At 37.5% G+C, this 20656-nt stretch overlaps 1 protein-coding gene across 10 annotated transcripts in view; it reads right to left on the bottom strand.

Annotated features, from left to right (window-relative positions):
- PTBP3 (polypyrimidine tract binding protein 3) overlaps window positions 1-20656 on the bottom strand; it is a 115943-nt gene that overhangs the window by 38104 nt on the left and 57183 nt on the right. For 8 of the 10 annotated variants that reach the window (XM_050761005.1, XM_050761007.1, XM_050761014.1 and 5 more), the window contains 3 exons: window positions 19789-19958; window positions 11724-11870; window positions 6526-6690 (listed from right to left, as the gene is read on the bottom strand). In XM_050761005.1, the coding sequence (XP_050616962.1) occupies window positions 6526-6690; window positions 11724-11870; window positions 19789-19958 (482 nt within the window). The remainder of the gene's footprint in view (window positions 1-6525; window positions 6691-11723; window positions 11871-19788; window positions 19959-20656) is intronic. The other 2 variants (XM_050761012.1, XM_050761013.1) reach the window with 1 other exon arrangement.

Raw genomic sequence — 20656 nt, 5'->3', positions numbered from 1 at the left:
GTTGTATCTACTTCTTGGTTTTATATAAATATTTATCAGCTAGGCGCAGTGGCTCATGTGTGTAATCCCAGCACTGTGGGAGGCCAGTGGGTCACCTGAGGTCAGGAGTTCGAGACCAGCCTGGCCAACATGGCAAAACCCCATCTCTACTAAAACTACAAAAATTAGCCGGGTATGGTGGCGCATGCCTGTAATCCCAGCTACTCGGGAGGCTGAGGTAGGAGAATCACTTGAACCCGGGACATGGAGGTTGCAGTGAGCTGAGATCGGGCCATTGCACTCCAACCTGGGCAACAAGAGAGAAACTCCGTCTCAAAAAAAAAAAAAAAAAAAAAGTGTATATACACACACACACACACGTATATGTATCTTGCTGTTGTATTTTTACTCTACTATACATTTATTTATATAACTGTCTCCTTTAATTAGACTGAAAGCTCCTTGAAGGAATATACCTTGTCTTAATCATTTCTGCATCATTAAGTACAATTCCTGGTGTGTGACAGATACAGACTAAAATGCTTATTATTAATTGATATTATAAACTGATAAAATTATAAATTGAGAATTATAGCGATATGCAATTTTTGTTTCCTTTTTAAGAGACAGGGTCTCACCGTGTCACCCATAATGGTGTGCAGTGGCGCAATCATAGTTCACTGTAACCTTGAAACTCCTCGGCTCAAGCAATCCTCCTACTTTAGTCTCCGGAGTACTACAGGGTGCACCACCATGCATGGCTAATTTTTAAAATTTTTTAGAGATAGGGTCTCGCTACCTCACCCACGCTGGTCTCAAACTCGTGACCTCACATGATTCTCCTACCTTAGTCTCCCAAAGTACTGGGATTATAGGCATGAGCCACTGTACCCAGATGGCAATATGTAATTTTTTTTTCCTTTTTTAAAAGCTTTTTTTTTTTTCATTTTTTCTTTAAAAAAAAAATACTTCTTTTCACCCCAACAAAGGAAGTCAGCAATTTCAAAAAATAATAAATATTCTTGATGTAAAATATCTCATTAGTGAAGGAATAAGAACACATAATTTGCTCTAACATTTGGAAAATTTTTATACTAAATTATGCTATAAAACCTAATTTCCACTTACCTTTCAGATTTTGTTAATGTTTACATTCCTTTTCTCATTTAACTTTACATTCTCATTTCTCATTTAACTTCAACAGTGGCCTAAAGCACATCCTCACGGACAGCTTGGTGTTTTGCTGTGTGGTTTTTATCTGAATGTGCTAAGAGAATAAACTTGCCTGAACAGGTTAACCAGCAATAGCACTCTAGTCCCCTGGATTGTATTCACTGAGAGAGGAGCTACAAAAAACAATATACTTCTGAATAAAGTAACTGGGCACCAACATCAGGGAATCCAGGAATGCCTGACATGTGATTTTTAACACCTTTTCATAATTACCAAAATAGTAAATTTCAAACAGATTAGGTATCAAAAATTAAAATTTAGGAAGGTTTGATACATATGAATCTATTTTTATGAATTACAAGGTCTTTGACTCTGTTTCCCTAATATATTTTGCTGTCAAAAATATGGACAAATACTCAACTCTAGATACCTCGTATTTTAATAGTTTCAGACTGTAACCCAGGACTAAGAAGACACTAAAGATAAAATTCATCTTCAGAGTGATTTTTTATAAAGGTGTAATTTGTCAGAAATCGAAAATGTCCACTAGTATTCACTTGTAAAAAGTGTATTCACGGCCAGGCGCAGTGGCTCACGCCTATAATCCCAGCACTTTGGGAGGTTGAGGTGGGCAGATCACCTGAGGTCAGGAGTTCGAAACCAGCCCGGCCACATGGCTAAACCCCATCTCTACTAAAAGTACAAAAATTAGCTGGGCGTGGTGATGGGCACCTGTAATCCCAGCTACTCAGGAGGCTGAGGCAGGAGAATCACTTGAACCCGGGAGGCAGAGGTTGCAGTGAGCCGAGATTGTGCCACCACAACCCACCCTGGGCTGTAAGAGTGAGACTCCATCTCAAAAAAAAAAAAAAAAAAAAAAAAAGGTTTATTCACATTAGAAAAGTTTTTTTAGTATCAAGCACATTGATCACAACTTGTTTATAATAGTTTTTGTAGCCAATGAAATAATATGATTTAAGAACCAGAATTTCATATTACTAGGATTGATTCTTTTATTTAGTACCCATAATGCCTAGCTTTTATAAGTTATTTATCTTTATTACAATTCAAAAAGATTGGTCCTTTGTCCTGAAGAGATTCATCTACTGGACATTCAAAAACTATTCCCATGTATAACAGTACTCAGAAGGAATGGATTACATGAGAACATCATTATGAGCTACTTCTTTCATGCACAAAGACACTTTTTAGTATGCAGGATTGAGCATTTACATAATTAATCAGTTGATGAATTCTATCTACAAATATTCTGAGATGATGTTATCCAGTCCAGTAGCTTTAATTATCACACCTATGCTGAAGGTTTCCAAATCTCCAGCCTGAATTCTTTCCTGAATCCAGACTTAATTCCCATTTATCATCTCCCATTTGAATACCTAATAGGTATCTTAAGTTAACATGTTCAAATCAAACTCTTGATTTATGCCTACCTCCAACTCCGGCCCCAAATCTTTTTTTGTCTTTGTCTTTTTATTATTATTACTATTATTTATTTACCTCAGTCTTTATATCTTAGCTCCATTTTACCAGAGGCTCAGATCCAAAATCTGGGAGGCATTCTTGATTACTCCCTTTCTCTTCAGAACCAAATCTAATCAATCCATCAGCAAATCTTTCAAAATATAGCCACAGAAGTCCATATAGGTGGCCCGTACCTATAGCCCCAGCTTCTCATGGGGTGGAAGGATTGCTTGAGCCCAGGAGTTTTTTTTGGGCCAGTCTGCGCAATACAGCAAGACCCTATCTCTAATTTTTAAAAAATCCATAATCACCACTTCCAGTCCTTAAGGCCTCACCCAGGCCACCATCATCTCTCACTTGAAGTAGGACAAGAGCCTCCACTTAACCCCATACAGCTTATTCTTTTTGGAGGATGAGGGGGCAGGGTTTCACTCTGTCATCCAGGCTGGAATGCAGTGGCACAATCTCGGTTCACTGCAGCCTCCACCTCCCGGGCTCCAGCTATCCTCCCATCTCAGCCTCCTGAGTAGCTGGGACTACAGGTGTGTGCCACCACCCTTCGCTAATTTTTTGTATTTTTGGTACACAGGGGTTTTGCCATATTGCCCAGGCTGGTCTTGAACACCTGAGCTCAGAAGATCCATTGGCCTCGGCCTCCCAAAGTGCTGGGATTACAGGTGTGAGCCACCACGCCCAGCCATAGTTTATTCTTAACATAGCAACAAGAGTGATTCTGCTAAAATGTAAATCATATAATCTCACTGTTCCATTCAAAATCCTCCAAAGGTTTCCCATCTTACCCAGTGTAACAATTATAAAAGCTTTGCATCATCACTGCTCTGATGCCCTCTCGCATAGGGCTTTCTTACTCTCTCTATTCCAGTGACACAGCCTTCTTTCTGATACTTCAACACAACAAGCACACTTCCACCTTAGGCACCTTATATTTGTTGTTCTTTTGGACTGGATCATTATTTCTCCACATACACACATAACTTACATTTTCCCATCCTGTAAGCCTCTGCTCAAATACCATATTGGAAAGACTTTCCCTAGCTTCCTTCATCTAAAATAGCATCAGTCCCATCTCAGTCACTCTCAATTCCCTTACCATGAGCTAACGGAACACTAGTTTCTATAGATGTTAGATAGCAGTTGAGCCAGGACCAATTTTCAGCAAAGAATATAATAAAATAATTTGCTAAATAGTTATAACAGGTACAACCAACTCCACACTTCTGTATATTCCCCTACCATAATATTCATTACATTTTATGCCATTATTTATGAAATTAGTGTCTTATCCACAAGACTACAAGAGGAAGAACCAGTTTCCTACATTGCTCTTTACTGGCATTTGATCATTAGAGCTAACACTTCTTGGGCACTTAGATGGAGTCTTGCTCTGCTGCCCAGGCTGCAGTGCAATGGCACGATCTCAGATCACTGCAATCTCAGCCTCCTGGGTTCAAGTGATTCTCCTGCATCAGCGTCCAGAATAGGTGGAACTACAGATACATGCCACCACACCTGGCTAATTTTTCATATTTTTAGAAGAAATAGGGTTTCACCATGATGGCCAGGCTGGAGTTGAACTCCTGACCCTCAAGTCATCCACCCTCCTTGGCCTCTCAAAGTGTTGGGATTACAGGTGTGAGTCACCACGCCCAACCCCTCCTTCTTGGGCACTTAATAGGTATCAGGCCCTGTTTTATTTAGTAAGTACTTTAAATATATTAACTCATGTAATCCTTGCAATAAAAAATGAGAGAACATCATCTTCATTATAAAGAAAACAAAAATAGAAGGGGTAAGTTACTTGCCCAAGGCTACAGAGGCAGTAGAGTCAGGATTCAAACTAGCTTCAGACCCTGTATCTGTAACTGTTATGCCAGACTGGCTCTTAGTTGGCTGATGGGATAAGAGTGCCAGGGGAGAGGACTTGCTTAATGTAATTAGATTGCTCCCTGAGGAGGTAACATTTGAGCTGAGAGGTGAATGACGTCGATCCTGCCAGGTGACTACCTGGATAAAGAGTGTTCCTGGTCTAAGAAATACAAGACAGAAATGGACTAAGGACAGAATTAAGCAGGGAGAAAGGGAAGGGAGGTAGGGAGAGAGAGACAGTGCCAGAAAAGACAGGTGTTAAATAAGCAGAAGAGTGTTAGGTAATGAAGATAAAGAGATGGGGGAGAAGTCTGCATTTGGGGGCCTTCATAAGGAGCTGGTTTTATTTCAATAGCACTGGAAAAGAGGGTTTAAAAAGTGAGTGCTGTAACTGAAAGACTGGGAGTCCTACCCCAGCAGTTGCTACTGAGGACACTCAGAATTAGTCTTCTTCACCTGAAGGTCACCATGATCTCTTGAGGGAAAAACAAAATTTGTCACTGTGGTTAGGGAGATGATAAATGAAATGCTAAGACAGGACCACGTGACTGTAGCTAAACTGGCTGCTGGCTGATGGCAGTGTTGGGACACAGGCATAAGAACATCTTTTATAAAAGCAATAGCTACAATGTTACAGTAGCAACCCCAGAACAAACACTGCTAAAGATCCCATTAGTCTTCAATGCCACTTTCTGGGATACACAGGAGAAAATCCACAAGAACAATGAAACCAATCACTTAAGCAACAGCTGAACCCTTTCAGAGAGCAACCATGGCTGTGGATCCCATTGCTAGCGTCCTCCTTAGGACATGCTTCACCAATGCATATCAAAGGGGAACCCAGTAGGCGTACTCAATGGCATGTTTTAATATATACATGCATGGCACAGGACTTTACTAAGAAATGTGTCTGAGCTCTATTGTCAATTGGTATATAGACTATGGGAAAGTAAATGAACTTCTAAGGGCCCTAGCTTCTTTATTTGTAAAATGTGAGGCTAGAGTAAGATGCATTTCAATTCTTACATATACAAACACACACATCCCTATGACTCTGCACATACCACAAATCCAAAGGCACGACTCTGTTAAATGAAAATAAGCAAGGGAAGTGTTGCAGTATTTTAATATGTGGGTGTAATGAGTATGTGGGTGTAATAAGTATAACGAAACGAAATCAATATATAGCTAAAGAGGACAAAAGCTGACTAAATTTTGGGGCTGTATGTCAAATATTTATATACACAGATTACCAGATAACTGTATATTACATTTTGAGGATATGTATATATGAAATATTAGTTAAAAATGTAACAACCATTCAAAAACAAAACATGGGAAATTACATCAGGAAGTCTCAATTCTAATTGGCTCTTCAATTACTCTCCACAATATTCAATACTTATCAATTATTTGTGTTTCGGATTTACTCACTACAAAATTATGAAACTAACTGACCTTCAATTCTTAAATTCTACATATTACTTGCCATGATTTCTTTTATCAAGACAATTTAGATATAGCAACGGGTAGTGTATGAAGCTTAGGTTGGGCATCAGTCAATATTTAACATGGTATATTCATATTACACGTGAAGACTTATTATACATTTTCCCTTTAGAATTTTTAAATCAGAAATACTCAAATGTAAGAAGTTGTCAACAGAAACAAATTAGTTGTACTCAATGGTGATGTTACTTTCTAAGGAACAACTACTACCTGGACTTTTCACAGTATTCTATGCTTTGTTCATTTTCATGCTTACCTGTAAGAAAAAAATCAAAACTTTTTACACCCTTTTAAATTATGTATTCAAGTTAGAAAAAGGAGGCTGTCAAAAAATTACCTCTAATTTCTATGAAACAGGATAAAGATTTTTTTCATTATTTAAACAAATATATCAACAAAACCAATAAGCTAAACAACTTAGATATATATAAAACATCAAAAGTTTCAGAAGCCATATTTAACTTAACCTTCTTAAGAGTATTTATTCTTCCTTACCTGATGAAGAACTTCCAGGGTAACAGGGTAAAAGAGGTTTTCAATAATTATTCGAAGCACAGGGCTCTGCCCAGGTAGGACTGTGCCTTCATTGGAAGGACCTCCAGAAAGGGCCAGGCTTCCTGATTGGACGGCACTGACAGCCTGCAGTGCAGCCTGGGCTCGCTATAGAACAACCCAAAATGAGAACTTTTGATTATACAGACGCATTATATGAATCCTAAAATTTAGTTGATATAAAACAGTATGAAGCAATATAGTTAAGTAAAACAAGATTTATCTACTCTGTCTGGAGGTACATATCCTAAATTTGTAATCAAGTAAACAGTCAAACACCTCCCTGCATAGCACAACGACACAGTATTTTTAAAAGGTGCTTAAATTTACTTGAAGAAAAAAAACACATGGAGAAAAGGAGAAAATTTGGATACAATTTTTATTTCCTAATTTTTAAAAGACAATGGGAGAAGAAATATGAAAGCAACATTAAAGACTATGGTATGGGATGTTTACACCTAAGCAAAGGTAGGCAAGACAAGCTTCTAAATATTCTCCACTAAAAGAAACCAAGGCACTCTAAAAGAATAGCTGATTCCAGAACTGGGGCCCAGAAATCACAAGATGAGTATAAAACATTTTTGTTTTGGGGCAGGGGGAGGAAGCGTTGGTCAGAATGCAAGGAAATGTTCAAAGAATGATAGGGATATTCCAAAAGGACATAGAAACCAGTTTGAAGGGGCCTGTACTGGCCAAATCTAGGACAATTTGTGTATCAAAATAATAACAACTGTTAAAAAACCCATCAAATAACATAGGAAACCTTTAGTCCATACTGATATTAATTAACAGCTGATAAGGAACAGTATATTTACATAGTTTTAAAGTACCTGCCCACAAAATACTACTCTTCCCCCTTGTAAGTAACAACTTTATAGTGGAGAGGGCTGGCAAACACCACCCTAATCAAGTGATCAAAGAGCCCATCATTACTAACACAACTAATGGAAATTTTATGATGCAATGAAAAGAGCATTACTTCTGTGATGTGCTATCAAAGACAGATACTCTGAATTGAATCACAAGGAAACAACAGACAAACTCAAACTGCTAAAAATTATGTCCAATGCTAAAAATTATGAAGGAGCAGAATTCCTATTATGGGAAATAATTTTAAAATGTTTGGGTAACAAACTCTCTGGAATAGTGAAATTAATAAAGGAAATAATAGCAATAGTATGATCAGGAAAACAAATTTAATGTGGGATAAGGAGAAATGTATACTTCATGTAAAATTTAAAAATGCCTGGAAAATGTAAAGAAGATATTTCTCAGATTGAGAAGATGAAAATTAACATACAATAAAAATGCACAGATCTTAAGTGTTAAGTATGATTCTCTTTTTAGAGAAAATCTTTCTATGGTCATCTCATGGCAGATTTATAAACTTTCATCCACAAGGTCAAGAAAAGCTGCATACAATGACGACTCCTATTAACACAACCATTTCTCAAATGCTGTATCTCAGAATATAACCTAAATTTTACATTTGTGATTTTAGTTTAAATCAAGGAAACAAAAACACTATTCACCTGACCTTCTGGCAAGTACAATCATAAACTGGAAAAATAAAGTGCATATTTTGGGATAGCTTGCTATTCAGAGAATAAAAAGGAATGAAACACTCATCCATCAGCTTTCTGGGAATGTCAGAATAAAAAGACATTACAGTACTTTAAAAATATCAAACAGGTATCTGAAACTTTGACGTTAGGTTTGATGTAGGACTTTGAATTAAAAAAAAAAAGTATTGTATTTTATCAAACATCAATGCATAAAAGTTATACAAAAGCAACAAGATGGAAAAAGTATTGGGAAGAAATGAAGGCTATCTCAGAATAAACTAGGTCATTCAGGCTAGCTTTGGTTGCCAAGCAACTGGGATTTCTCACTGTTTCTCTTTGGAATAATCCAACCTTTAAGATTTATTAAATTGTTTTTTCCCTTCAAGATTTATAGCAACATATTTAAGAATCACACTAATGAGAAAAATGCAGGATTTACATGAAGGAAAATTAAAAAGTCTACTGAAAGACAAACAAGAAAACAAACAAAATATAACTTCCTCCTTAAAAGAATCAGAGTAATATAATTAATGTGCAAAATTAATTATCTCAAATTAATTTACAACATCGACCCAATTCCAAGTGTGTCTCTTGGAGGACAGGAGTTACCAAAATAATTCCAAAATGTATCTGAAGAAATAGGCAAGATATATTAATCAGTTAATTTCTGAAAAGAGAGTAAGAAATAAGGTCTTGCCCTGCAATATATTAAGCCTTAGGAGTCAGGAGCAGTAGCTCACACCTGTAATCCTAGCACTTTGGGAGGCAGAGGCAGGTGGATCACCTGATGTCAGGAGTTCCAGACCAGCCTGGCCACCATAGTGAAACCCTGTCTCTACTAAAACTACAAAAATTAGCTGGGCATGGTGGCGGGCACCTATAATCCCAGCTACTTGTGAGGCTAAGGCAGGAGAATCGCTTGAACCCGGCGGGCGGGGGGTGGGGAGCAGAGGTTGCAATGAGCTAAGATGGCGCCACTTCACTCCATCCTGGGCAAAGAGTAAAATTCTGTCTCCCCAAAAAAAAAAATTAAGCCTTAGGGCACAGATGCAGAAACGGAATCCAAGCTTTTGCAATTCAAAAGGTTAAAGTAAAGGTTAAACATGGAATGCATAGCATGTGAGCAGCACACACATGAGGGTAGAACAAGACATGTAAGTAGAACATACAACCATGTCAGACAAGAGTGCACGTGTGTGTACATATGATCAGCAGGCATAGGGTGTGTATAGAAAACTAATATATGACAAAGGACAAGTTTCACATTATAGATAATAAGTGAGTTATTCAAAAATAATGCAGGAGAAACTGGTCTCTTGGAGTAAAAAAAAGACTGAAGCCTTACCCTCATTCCTACATCCAAAAAATTCCTAATAGAAGTAAGAACCACAACTTAAAAGTATTAGAAGAAAACATACATAGATTCTTTTTTTAATTTTGGTGTACTAGGTCTTTCTGAGCATGGTACCGAAGTCAGAAAAGATTGTATTATGACATCCTAAGAGACTTGACTATATATTTAAAAATCCATAGAGACTGAAGGTAGAATGGTAGTTGCTAGAGGTGGGAGGGAGGGAGGAATAGGGAGTTACTGTATAATGGATAGAGTGTTTCAAGTTTGAGGTGATGAGAAATGGCATCTAGAGACTAAGAGTGGTGGTAACTATACAACAATGTGAATGTACTTAATGCCATTAACCTGTACATTTTAAAACGGCTGAAATGGTAAATTTTATGTCATGTATATTTTACTACAATAAAAAATGGGGAAGTGGCACTAACAAAAATCAGTATAAGTATTTTACAAATTATCAAACAAAAGTAAAAAATAGGATACAGTTACTCATCTATCTATTAACGAACACTGGAAAGCCATCTGCTCATCCATTATATTGGTGGCACTCTAAGCACATAATCTCTACAGAAAGCAATCATGCAACATAAACCAAAATTTAAAATATGTACATGCTTTGTCCCAGCAATTTCATACATATACATTGGAATATACATTGTATTGTACGGCAATATACATTGTATTGGATTGGAATATGCTGTACTGGAATATACACTGGAAACCACTTCAGTGTGTATCAAAAAGAAATTGGACAAATTATAATTCTCCTATACAAGAGAGTATTATAGTCATTAAAAGCTAATGAGGTAATGCTCTATTTGTTGTAATAAACTCATGTCCATAACATTACACAAAAAAAGATTTCAAAACATTTTGTGTAAAATTAGATACACAGACACCTGAATACACATCGAATATTACCACTAGTCATTAGTTATCTCTGGGTAACTGGATTGGTTTTAGTTCTTTTCTCTTTTACTTTTCTTGATTGAATGGTGTACCATAAGCATGTATCCTATGTACAATTTGTAATGACAATTTTTTATTTTAAAAAGTCTATTCCATTCATCTAATATTGTATTTATTATAAGCTTATATAGTTTATTATATGCCATTAATATTGCCTAAAATAAGTTAAGGATTACGTGCAGTAAATATCGCTGTTTCAAACAATGTGGAAAACTAATTGAATCTCACAGCTTACATTATGCTGCCTTTCAACACAAAATCAGAGAGCTGGAGGAGTTCTTTGCCTAGAGCAAGAATACAGAGGCCAAACATGCCCTTAAAATCATAACTTTAAAAAAACCCACTTTCTTCGTTTTTGTTTTGGTTTTTTTTTTTTTTTTTTTTTGAGATGGAGTCTCATTCTGCCACCCAGGCTGGAACACAGTGGCACGGTCTTGGCTCACCACAAGCTCTGCCTCCCGGGTTCACACCATTTCTCTGCCTCAGCCTCCTGAGTAGCTGGGACTACCGGCATCCGCCACCACACCCGGCTAATTTTTTTTGTATTTTTGGTACAGACAGGGTTTCACTGTGTTAGCCAGGATGGTCTCGATCTCCTGACCTCATGATCCACCTGCCTCGGCCTCCCAAATCGCACCCAGCCAAAACCCACTTTCTTAAAATGTATTTGCTTTGTGGATAAATATTTTCTGTCCTTAAATAACTTCAAATTATTAAACTATTTTTAACCACTTAAAAATCAACATGGAAAGACACAAAAGACTCAATGTGTGCTACATCAAAATAACAGAAAAATGGGTAAGAAATGTTGCTATGCTACATTTCACATTCATCTTCAGGAGTCAAAAATCATTTAATAAACAATTCTAAAAAACTCTTAAGGTCTTAAGTTCCGTTACTTAATATCACTCAGTTTCTCAATGCCTTTGTTAGAGTCTGTAAAAAGACGATTGAAATGAATCATTAAGTTCCTTTCAGATCTGAGATTTTAAGATGTATGTAACAATAAATATTTTTTCTCCTCTTTTTATTGTGAAAACAGTTTCAAAAGAAAAAATAAACTTCTAATATATTTCTAAATGGCATTGCTTTCTTATTCTTAAGAATTGGGGGAAGAATTTACATATACAATTATGACTAGTAAAGTATCCTAAAATAAATAAAGGCACATAATTTTGCTTCATCTGTAAAGTATGTAAGTTATCATACCATGTGTTCCCATATCTATTTTTAAAAACACCTTTAATACTTACAGCTTGATTAGGTAGATTGTCAGTCTTAAGTTCTCTGTGATTGGAATACTGAATATAAACAGGCTGGCTTCGAAGGTGAGGAGTAATAGGAGTGTAATAATTCACCATAGTAACAGCAGCTTCCTCAGAAGCCATTTCTAAGAAAGCCTGCAATAAACACAAGAAGATAAAGTGAAAGCTCATCTTTTTGAAAGATAGTTAAGAGATATTTTGCCATTCTAGCTCGCTCTAAAACCATGCATTCTCAAATAAAATGACACTACCCCCAAGGGGAGAAAAAAAAAACTTTGCTTCAAAATATCATGGATGTCAATTAGAAACATCTAAAAAGTTGAGTTCACTGAAGAACTTTGAGAAGCCAGGCATGGTGGTTCACAACTGTAATTCCAGCTACTTTGGGAAGACAAGGTGGGAGGACTGCTTGAGCCCAGGAGTTCAACACCAGCCTGGGCAACATAGGGAAAATCCATCTCTACAAAAAAAATTTCTTAAATTAGCTACGCATAGTGGCACATGGCTGTGGTCCCAGCTACTTGGGGTTGGGGAATGAGGGAGGGGCTGAGTAGGAGGATTGCTTGAGCCTGGGAGGTTGAGGGTGCAGTGATCCATGTCTGCACGACTACACTGCACCATGGGCAACAGAGTAAGACACTGTCTCAAAAAAAAAAAAAAGGATTTAACTGCCAGTTGATTAAGGAATTTTATGTAGTTTTTGGTTCTCCTTTTATTTCTGTTTCTTTTAAAATCTAGAAATAATTAAAAAGATGAAAATAAATGTGTATGTCACCACTGTAAACGGATGCTTTCAGGGGCTGTGATTTAAGTTTATCATTAAAAATAGTGAGGCTAAGGCTGGGCACAGTGGCTCAGGCCTGCAATCCCAGCACTTTGGGAGTCTGAGGAGGGTGGATCACCTGAGGTCAGGAGTTCAAGGCCAGCCCGGCCAACACAGTGAAACCCTGTCTCTACTAAAACTACAAAAATTAGCCGGGAATGATTGTCGGGTGCCTGTAATCCCAGCTACCTGGGTGGCTAAGGCGGGAGAATTGCTTGAGGCCGGGAGGCAGAGGTTGCAGTGAGCCAGGATCACGCCACTGCGAATGAGTGAAACTCTGCCTCAAAAAAAAAAAAAAATGAGGCTAAAAGGCTATGATACATAAACAGATACTAAATTTAATGCCGGCAATTAAGGGGTAAAAAGGCTAAAAACCGTCTTTAGGGGAGCAGAAAGAAAAAACAGAGGAAAAAACATTGAGAAACACTGCTCTAATCATACCCAGTCTTAAACAGGAATGGGGCAAAATGGTATGTTCTCCTTTTACCCTTTTTAAAAACAGCCATTTATGAATCAAATTAATAGAGCATTCACTTTTTTCCAGTAAGTTTTATTATCTCATACTTCACCAACATATGTGATAGCAAGAAACGAGAACTAGCATGATATGGTAGAAAGGGAACCTGATTAAAATCTATGCCTGGCTATAACACCTTACTCATTAACACCTCTGAGCCTTAGTTTCCTTATCTAAAACATGAAGCACTGCCTAACAGGATCTTTAAGTCTCTTTGCAGCTCTAACATGAGATGATTTTTTAATTGAGATCATTTTTAGTTCCTGTTAGTTGGACTGTATGGGATTTTTCAGAATAAAACTATTAAAAGCCTCTGAAAAGCATCCTTGTAGAATGGTGATCAATACTCTGGTTTTTCTTCAGATGGTATAAATCTTTCACCTTTTACTCCTATAATGGTGCACACTTTAGATTTGCCTTCTTAAGTATTTCTAAGAAGAAACGAGAAAAAAATCAAGAACCATATAAAACCAGTTAATTAAGTGGCAATTTTCCAATTCTCAATCTTTTTTTTTTTTTGAGACACAGTCTCACTGTCGCCCAGGCTGGAGTGCAGTGGCGTATCTCGGCTCACTGTAACCTCTGCCTCCTGGGTTCAAATGATTCTCCTGCCTCAGCCCCACAAGTGACTGGGATTAACAAGCACATGACACCATGCCCCCGGCTAATTTTTGGGTTTATAGTAGAGACGGGGAGTCATCATGCAGGCTGGTCTAGAACTCCTGACCTCAAGCGATTCACCCAAGTTGGCCTCACAGAGTGCTGGGACTACAGGTGTCACCAAATCCTTAGTACTCAATGTTTCAAATGCTTCCAATTAACACCCATGTTACATTTTGAAAAAAGGTTACATATAAATATGTAAAGGTATTTCCTGTGTTTTACATGTTTATATATATTACACACACGTGCACACATATATAAACATGGTATCTACATCTTCATGTCACATTTACTTGTATGTATGGAATCACACTTAACTTTGGCCAGAAAACAGTGCTGTTTGGGGAATATCAAGTTTTACTTTAAATAATTCTATGCTTTTGAATTTTTTTCAATAAATGTATGAAGTATTTTTAATTTTTTAAAGGTTTCCCAACATAAGAATCATGATTCTTAAGCATTCCTTAAAAAGGCATCTGAAATTCCAGTCTAAAATGATGGGAAATCATGCGTGCAGCATTGACAGACAGCATTATCTTAAGGTACCAAGAATTCTCCCCATTCCACACCCTCTCTCTATCCCTCAACCCTCAAAAAGCGTTGTGAAGAAAACGTTTCAGTGATCTCCTTACCATATTACCCATCACCACTGCCACCAGCTGCCCCCAACTCATAGACTCACATGGCTTTAGTGCTCCCAGGGCTTAGGTTCCTTTTTTTGTTTTTGTTTGTTTTTGAGTAGGAGTCTTGCTGTGTTGCCCAGGCTGGAGTGCAATGGTGCGATCTCGGCTCACTGCAACCTCCACCTCCTGGGTTCAAGCAATTCTCCAGCCTCAGCCTCCTGAGTAGCTGGGATCACAATCACAAGTGCGTGCCACCACACCCGGCTAATTTTTGTATTTTTAGTAGAGACGCGGTTTCACCATGTTGGCCAGGCCGGTCTTGAACTCCTGACCTCAAGTGATCCAACCACCTTGGCCTCCTAAAGTGCTGGGATTAGAGGAATGAGCCACCACGCCTGGCTTTAGGTTCCTTTTTAAGTACTGAGGCATTCAATAAAACATAGACATGCACATATATGTCATATTTAATTCTGAGGCACAGGCTGAGTATCCCTTATCCAAAATGCTTAGGAACAGAAGTGTTTTAGATTTCAGATTTTGAAATATTTAATATTTGCCTTAGATACTTACTAGCTGAGCATCCCTAATTCAAAATTCTGGAATCCAAAATGCTCCAGTGAGCATTTCCTTTGATTGTTACGGTGCTCAAAAAGTTTCAGATTTTGGAGCACCTCATTTTCAGATTAGGGATATTAAACCTTTATGACAAAATAAGGCCAGGTGTAGTGGCTCACGCCTATGATCCCAATGCTTTGGGAGGCCGTGATGGGCAGATCACTTGAGGTTAGGAGTTCGAGACCAGCCTGGCCAAAGTTGTGTAACCCCGTCTCTACTAAAAACACGCACAAAAAATTAGCCAGGTGTGGTGGCAGGTGCCTGTAATCCTAGCTTCTTGAGAGGCTGAGGCAGGAGAATCACTTGAACCTGGGAGGCAGAGGTTGCAGTGAGGTCAAGATCTCACCAGTGAACTCCAGTGTACTCCAGCCTGGGCAACAGAGCGAGACTCCGTCTCAAAAACAGAAAATAGTTTATAATCTTCCAAATACAGAATATTTTTTAAAAAATAAGGGACGAAAGATCAATTATTCAAATTATGGAAATCTGAGAACTTCCTACACTCACTGAGTCAATATTGATTTAAGTCATTCAAGTGACTTGATATCTGTAGTCACTGTACTAACAGTAGATATCTGAAGAATGACTCGGGAAAAGTTTAGCTGGCAAAAGCCCCTTGACACTTGTATTCTATAGTATACATAGTTTCCTCTTACAGGAATAAGTATACAAAGCTTTAAGGTGGTAGATTTTGTCCCCATCTCACTCTTTTTATGTATTTATTTATTTATTTATTTAGAGACAGAGTCTCACTACACTGGAGTGCAGTGGCGCAATCTCAGCTCACTGCAACCTCCACTTCCTGGGTTCAAGCAATCATTCCATCTCAGCCTCCCAAATAGCTGGGACTACAGGTGGGTGCCACCACACTTGGCTAATTTTTTACAATTTTTGTAGCGACGAGGTCTCACTATACTGCCCAGGCTGGTCTTGAACTCCTGAGCTCAAGTAATCCTCCTGCCTCAGCCTCCCAAAGTGGTGGGATTACAGGCGTGAACCACTGTGCCCAGCCTTTGTCGCCCTATTTTAATGATTAGTTAGAAAGATAAACTATAGACACTAAGCAACCATTCTGAGTCCTCAAAACTACTGGTAAGAACATCTCAAAAAATTTAAAATGCAGGAACCACTCCTGATCCAAATCAACAAAATTTCTAGTTAGACAATCCAATTCTTTTTTTTACTACAAAAGAACATATTTATTTATTCATTCATTCATCCACCCATCCATCCATCCATCCATCCATCCATCCATCCATCCATCCATCCATCCATCCATTTTTTTTTTTAACGGATAGGGGTGTTGATATGTTGCCTCGCCTATTCACAGGCACGATCCCACTACTCATCAGCACAGGAGTTTTGACCTGCTCTGGTTCTGGTCTGAGCCAGTTCACCCCTCCTTAGGCAGCCTGGACCACACTGATGTCAAACTTAGTGTGGATACCAAATCGGCTTAGTACACTACAGTCCAGAATGCCCAGACTCAAGCAATCCTTGAGGCAAGTGCCACTATCCCCAGGCACAAGGGCATTTAATTAGCAAGCACGTATCAACCATTTCAACTTATGTATAAAACATTTACAATTTATAAAATATGAATTCGTTAACACCAAAATTACTGAACACAGAAAATGGCAAATAGCTCTATATCAAACTATTTCTTTGTTTATAGTTACCTTACTTGTCAAATGTTTCCACATAAAGTCTAGAAAAGCAATATTAACTGGACAGATGTTAAACATGATGTATAACTGTACCAACCAAAGGTAACAACCAATGAAATGCTCCAAATGAACTACCAATGTTCTATGAAACAGTGATGTTAGCCATGTGACAGTGGATGAAACATCACAAATCAATCAACCCACAATAAACAAACAAAACTCCCCAAGCAAATAAAAATTCCACTATCTTAAAAGAGCAAAATTGACTTCAAGTCATTTATACTATTTAAAAGGTAAAAATGTCCGTTATGTAATTTGAAGCCATTATCCACTTGTGTCAGTAATATATTTTTTCTAATTTTTCTAAGACAATAGGATAAAAACGGTCAAGGTAGGAAAAAGTTTCATCTTTCAACAATTTGTAAACAATAATATTCATTGTATGGGCATATTTCTGCAAACTTTTTTCTAAATGTTAAGAACATACTCAATTTCTAACATCAGTCACATAAAGGAAAAGCTAAACAATATACTTGGAATATATGATTCTTGTCACAGGATTTTCTTTCTTACAGTATATAGGACCTAAAATTTCATATGCTAAAATAATTTTTTTCCACATGCAGTCCAGTAATTATTTACATTTTATTTAAGTATCTAGTCAAAAAGTCCAATTTTAATAGTACAGAGTGGAGAGACAGCCAAAAGTCACTACCCAGAGGAAGGCTGGTAAAAATAATCCCCATTTGGCCCCCAATACTTCACCCTTCAAATGCCCTGAGAAAAGTTATCACTCACGAGTGGTTCTAGTGACTCAAATCAGAATCTCCTGCTCAAGTGTATTTACTAAAAAGATATTTTTTAAACAGGATTTGTGATCAAAACACAAGCAATTAACATAACACTTACGGTTAGCTTACCGATAAAAATAAACCCAGAATCAGTAGCAGAGACAAAGAAAATTATGATGTTGCCTGCTCAGCGTTTCACAGGCAATTAGCCATTAGACATGGCCATGTGGTCTCTGTTCAAATCAGGCAAACCATACTATTCTCAATAGTAGCAACTGTGTTAAAGATCTAACTGGCAGGGATGCACTGTCTCCAAAGGATTTCAGACAAATGTGGAAATACAACAAGGGCCAAATATTACGGCATGTTACACTTAACTTCTCCAGATCTTAGTAACCTCATGTGAATTAAAGAGGATATTAAATAAGTGATTTACTAAATATAGGGAACTCAGTTAGACATCATCATCCAAACTCTTTCATGCCCAATGCTTACTACTATTTATAAATGTATTTAAAATGTGTTTCTTAAACTTATTATTTATCAAAAGCAGATGAAACACAGTAATACATCACAATGTACTACAAAATACCTAGGGCCTAGATTTGTTGTCCTCTTCTTTACAGTAATAAACAGTATAAAAGATTTTTAGGACAGCCAAAAACTTGGAAAAAACTAAAGAATTCACCCCAGTGGGGTCTGAGTTGGAACAAGAGGACATACAATTATTAAAATCCACATAACAAGTATTATATTTTTTGTCATGGTCACCACAGAAACAAGTTTCCTTACTCATCTTAAGAAGAATCTATTACCTTCTCAAATGAAAACTCTTTTTTTTTTTTTTTTGAGATGGAGTCTCGCTCTGTCACCCAGGCTGGAGTGCAGTAGCCGGATCTCAGCTCACTGCAAGCTCCGCCTCCCGGGTTTACGTCATTCTCCTGCCTCAGCCTCCGGAGTAGCTGGGACTACAGGCGCCCGCCACCTCACCCGGCTCGTTTTTTGTATTTTTCAGTAGAGACGGGGTTTCACCGTGTTAGCCAGGATGGTCTCGATCTCCTGACCTCGTGATCCGCCCGTCTCGGCCTCCCAAAGTGCTGGGATTACAGACTTGAGCCACCGCGCCCAGCCTCAAATGAATACTCTTTACAGTCTCTTCTGAATTATGAAAGAAGATACATATTAATTCTATACCTAAAATAAACTGACTTTTTGAGAGGACATTATTTTGACTAGCCTCCTGCACTACACCCCAGCAGACCAGTCCAAATTAAAATGGAGTCACTCATGCAAAGTAAAGCAAGTAAATCCCCAAACAAACCAGTTTTTCCTGAAAACAGGAGATTCGCAGCAACCAATCAGAAAGAGAGTGGCCTACCTGAATCAGCACAATAAGTTCCTACTGATTTGACCCTTACAAGAAAAGTAAAATGCAATAACCCAGTGTTAACAAATTCACTTTTTAAACAATTGTTATTTCCTTGTTCCCACCTTATAAAAACCAACTGTTCTGTCTTGCCCAGTGGAACATTCATTCTATTTTAAAGAATGAGGTGTTGCTCGGTTCTAGAATCACAAATAGAAGCCAATGTAATCATGTTTAAATGTGTTGTGATTTTGTCTTTTGACAATACTATACTTTTTTTCTTTTTTTGGTGAGACGGAAATTTACTCTTGTTGCCCAGGCTGGAGTGCAATGGCGCGATCTCGGCTCACCACATCCTCCACCTCCCAGGTTCAAGCGATTCTCCTGCCTCAGCCTCCCAAGTAGCTGGGATTACAGGCATGTGCCACCATGCCCGGCTAATTTTGTATTTTTAGTAGAGACAGGGTTTCACCGCGTTGCCCAGGCTGATTTCGAACTCCTGACCTCAGGTGATTTGCCTACCTTGGCCTCCCAAAGTGCTGGGATTACAGGCATGAGCCACTGCGCCCGGCCGACAATACTATACATTTTTATCTAGATTTCTGAAAACTTAACTGTTCTTTAATTTGCCAAATGAGGTATAATTTATATCCTATCAGCGTTTTCTGCTAATCACAGGACATTTGATAAACCACTGTGTAATACAAAATATAAATCAAATTAAAAACAAATTAACTAAAAGAAAATAAAACATTTGTGTCTTAAGAAGAAAAAACATAAGTCAATGGATAAAAGAAATCCTGTTTCTTGTGTCACTATGGTTTGTTGCTTCCTGTTACACCCCCCCAAAAAAATCTACTTTTAAAACTAATTTATGTTCATAATATGAAATTTTAAAAATACAGAGAAGCTCAAGAAAATAAAAAATTATCAGTAATACTAACATCTGGAGATAATCACTCTTTGTCAATCTTTAAATATTACATACCTGGCTTTTTCCTTTCAACATCAAAAGATTAGTTACTTTGCCAAATGGTAGACCTAATGATATGATCTCTGCTTCGGTGACATCACATGGAATTTTTCGAAGATGGAGAACACGGGAAGGCGAACAGGGAGGTCTATCTCGTTTAAATTTCTTGCTGTCATTCCCATTAGCTAAAAAACATAAGATTCTTTTTTAAATTACTGAAACTAATTTGGGTTGACATACTACCTTAATCATATTGTCACATTTAATCTTAAATGAGCTTTGGGTTTTGAACTTCAGGGAAACATGGGGCTGATGGGGGTAGGTGGAAAAGGAGAGTAGAAAACAAAACCAACTACCTTTTAATAAACGGGTGCTTTTGGTTTTTCACAGTGGGTATTAAATTTTTTAAAACTGAAGTCTGATTTTTAATTCAAGGAAAAATATAAGGGTAAATGAATTATGTTATTTCAAATACCTCTAAATACTCAACTTTTTCTTATGAATAGAGAACACTATTTATGATGTCTTTAATGTATTTTAAGGACATTTTTCTAATTTATTCTACTGCTGAATAAATAAATTAGAACAATAAAATTTCAGGAAAGACTATGATAAAAATCTGCTATTTATCACATCCTAAGGAGATATGGATTTGAGCTGTATATTTATTAAAATAAAGTTTATTTCTTAGGTGTTAATAGTCTTTATTTTTTAGAAGCTAAATTGTGGTTTCCTATGATAATCTTACTCCTTATTATATAACAATAATTTTTAACGTAAGTACCACCTTGCTGAAAATGCAAATTTCCAACCCCACCCAGACCTACTGAAGCAGAAGCTCCAGGAGTGGAACCCAGTGACCTGCTTTAACAAGCCCTCCAGG

This window comes from Macaca thibetana, chromosome 15 (assembly GCF_024542745.1).
Source record: "Macaca thibetana thibetana isolate TM-01 chromosome 15, ASM2454274v1, whole genome shotgun sequence".
Taxonomy (NCBI): Eukaryota; Metazoa; Chordata; class Mammalia; order Primates; family Cercopithecidae; genus Macaca; species Macaca thibetana.
Note: the sequence above shows the minus strand (reverse complement) of the source record. Positions and strands in the feature narration are given on the sequence as shown.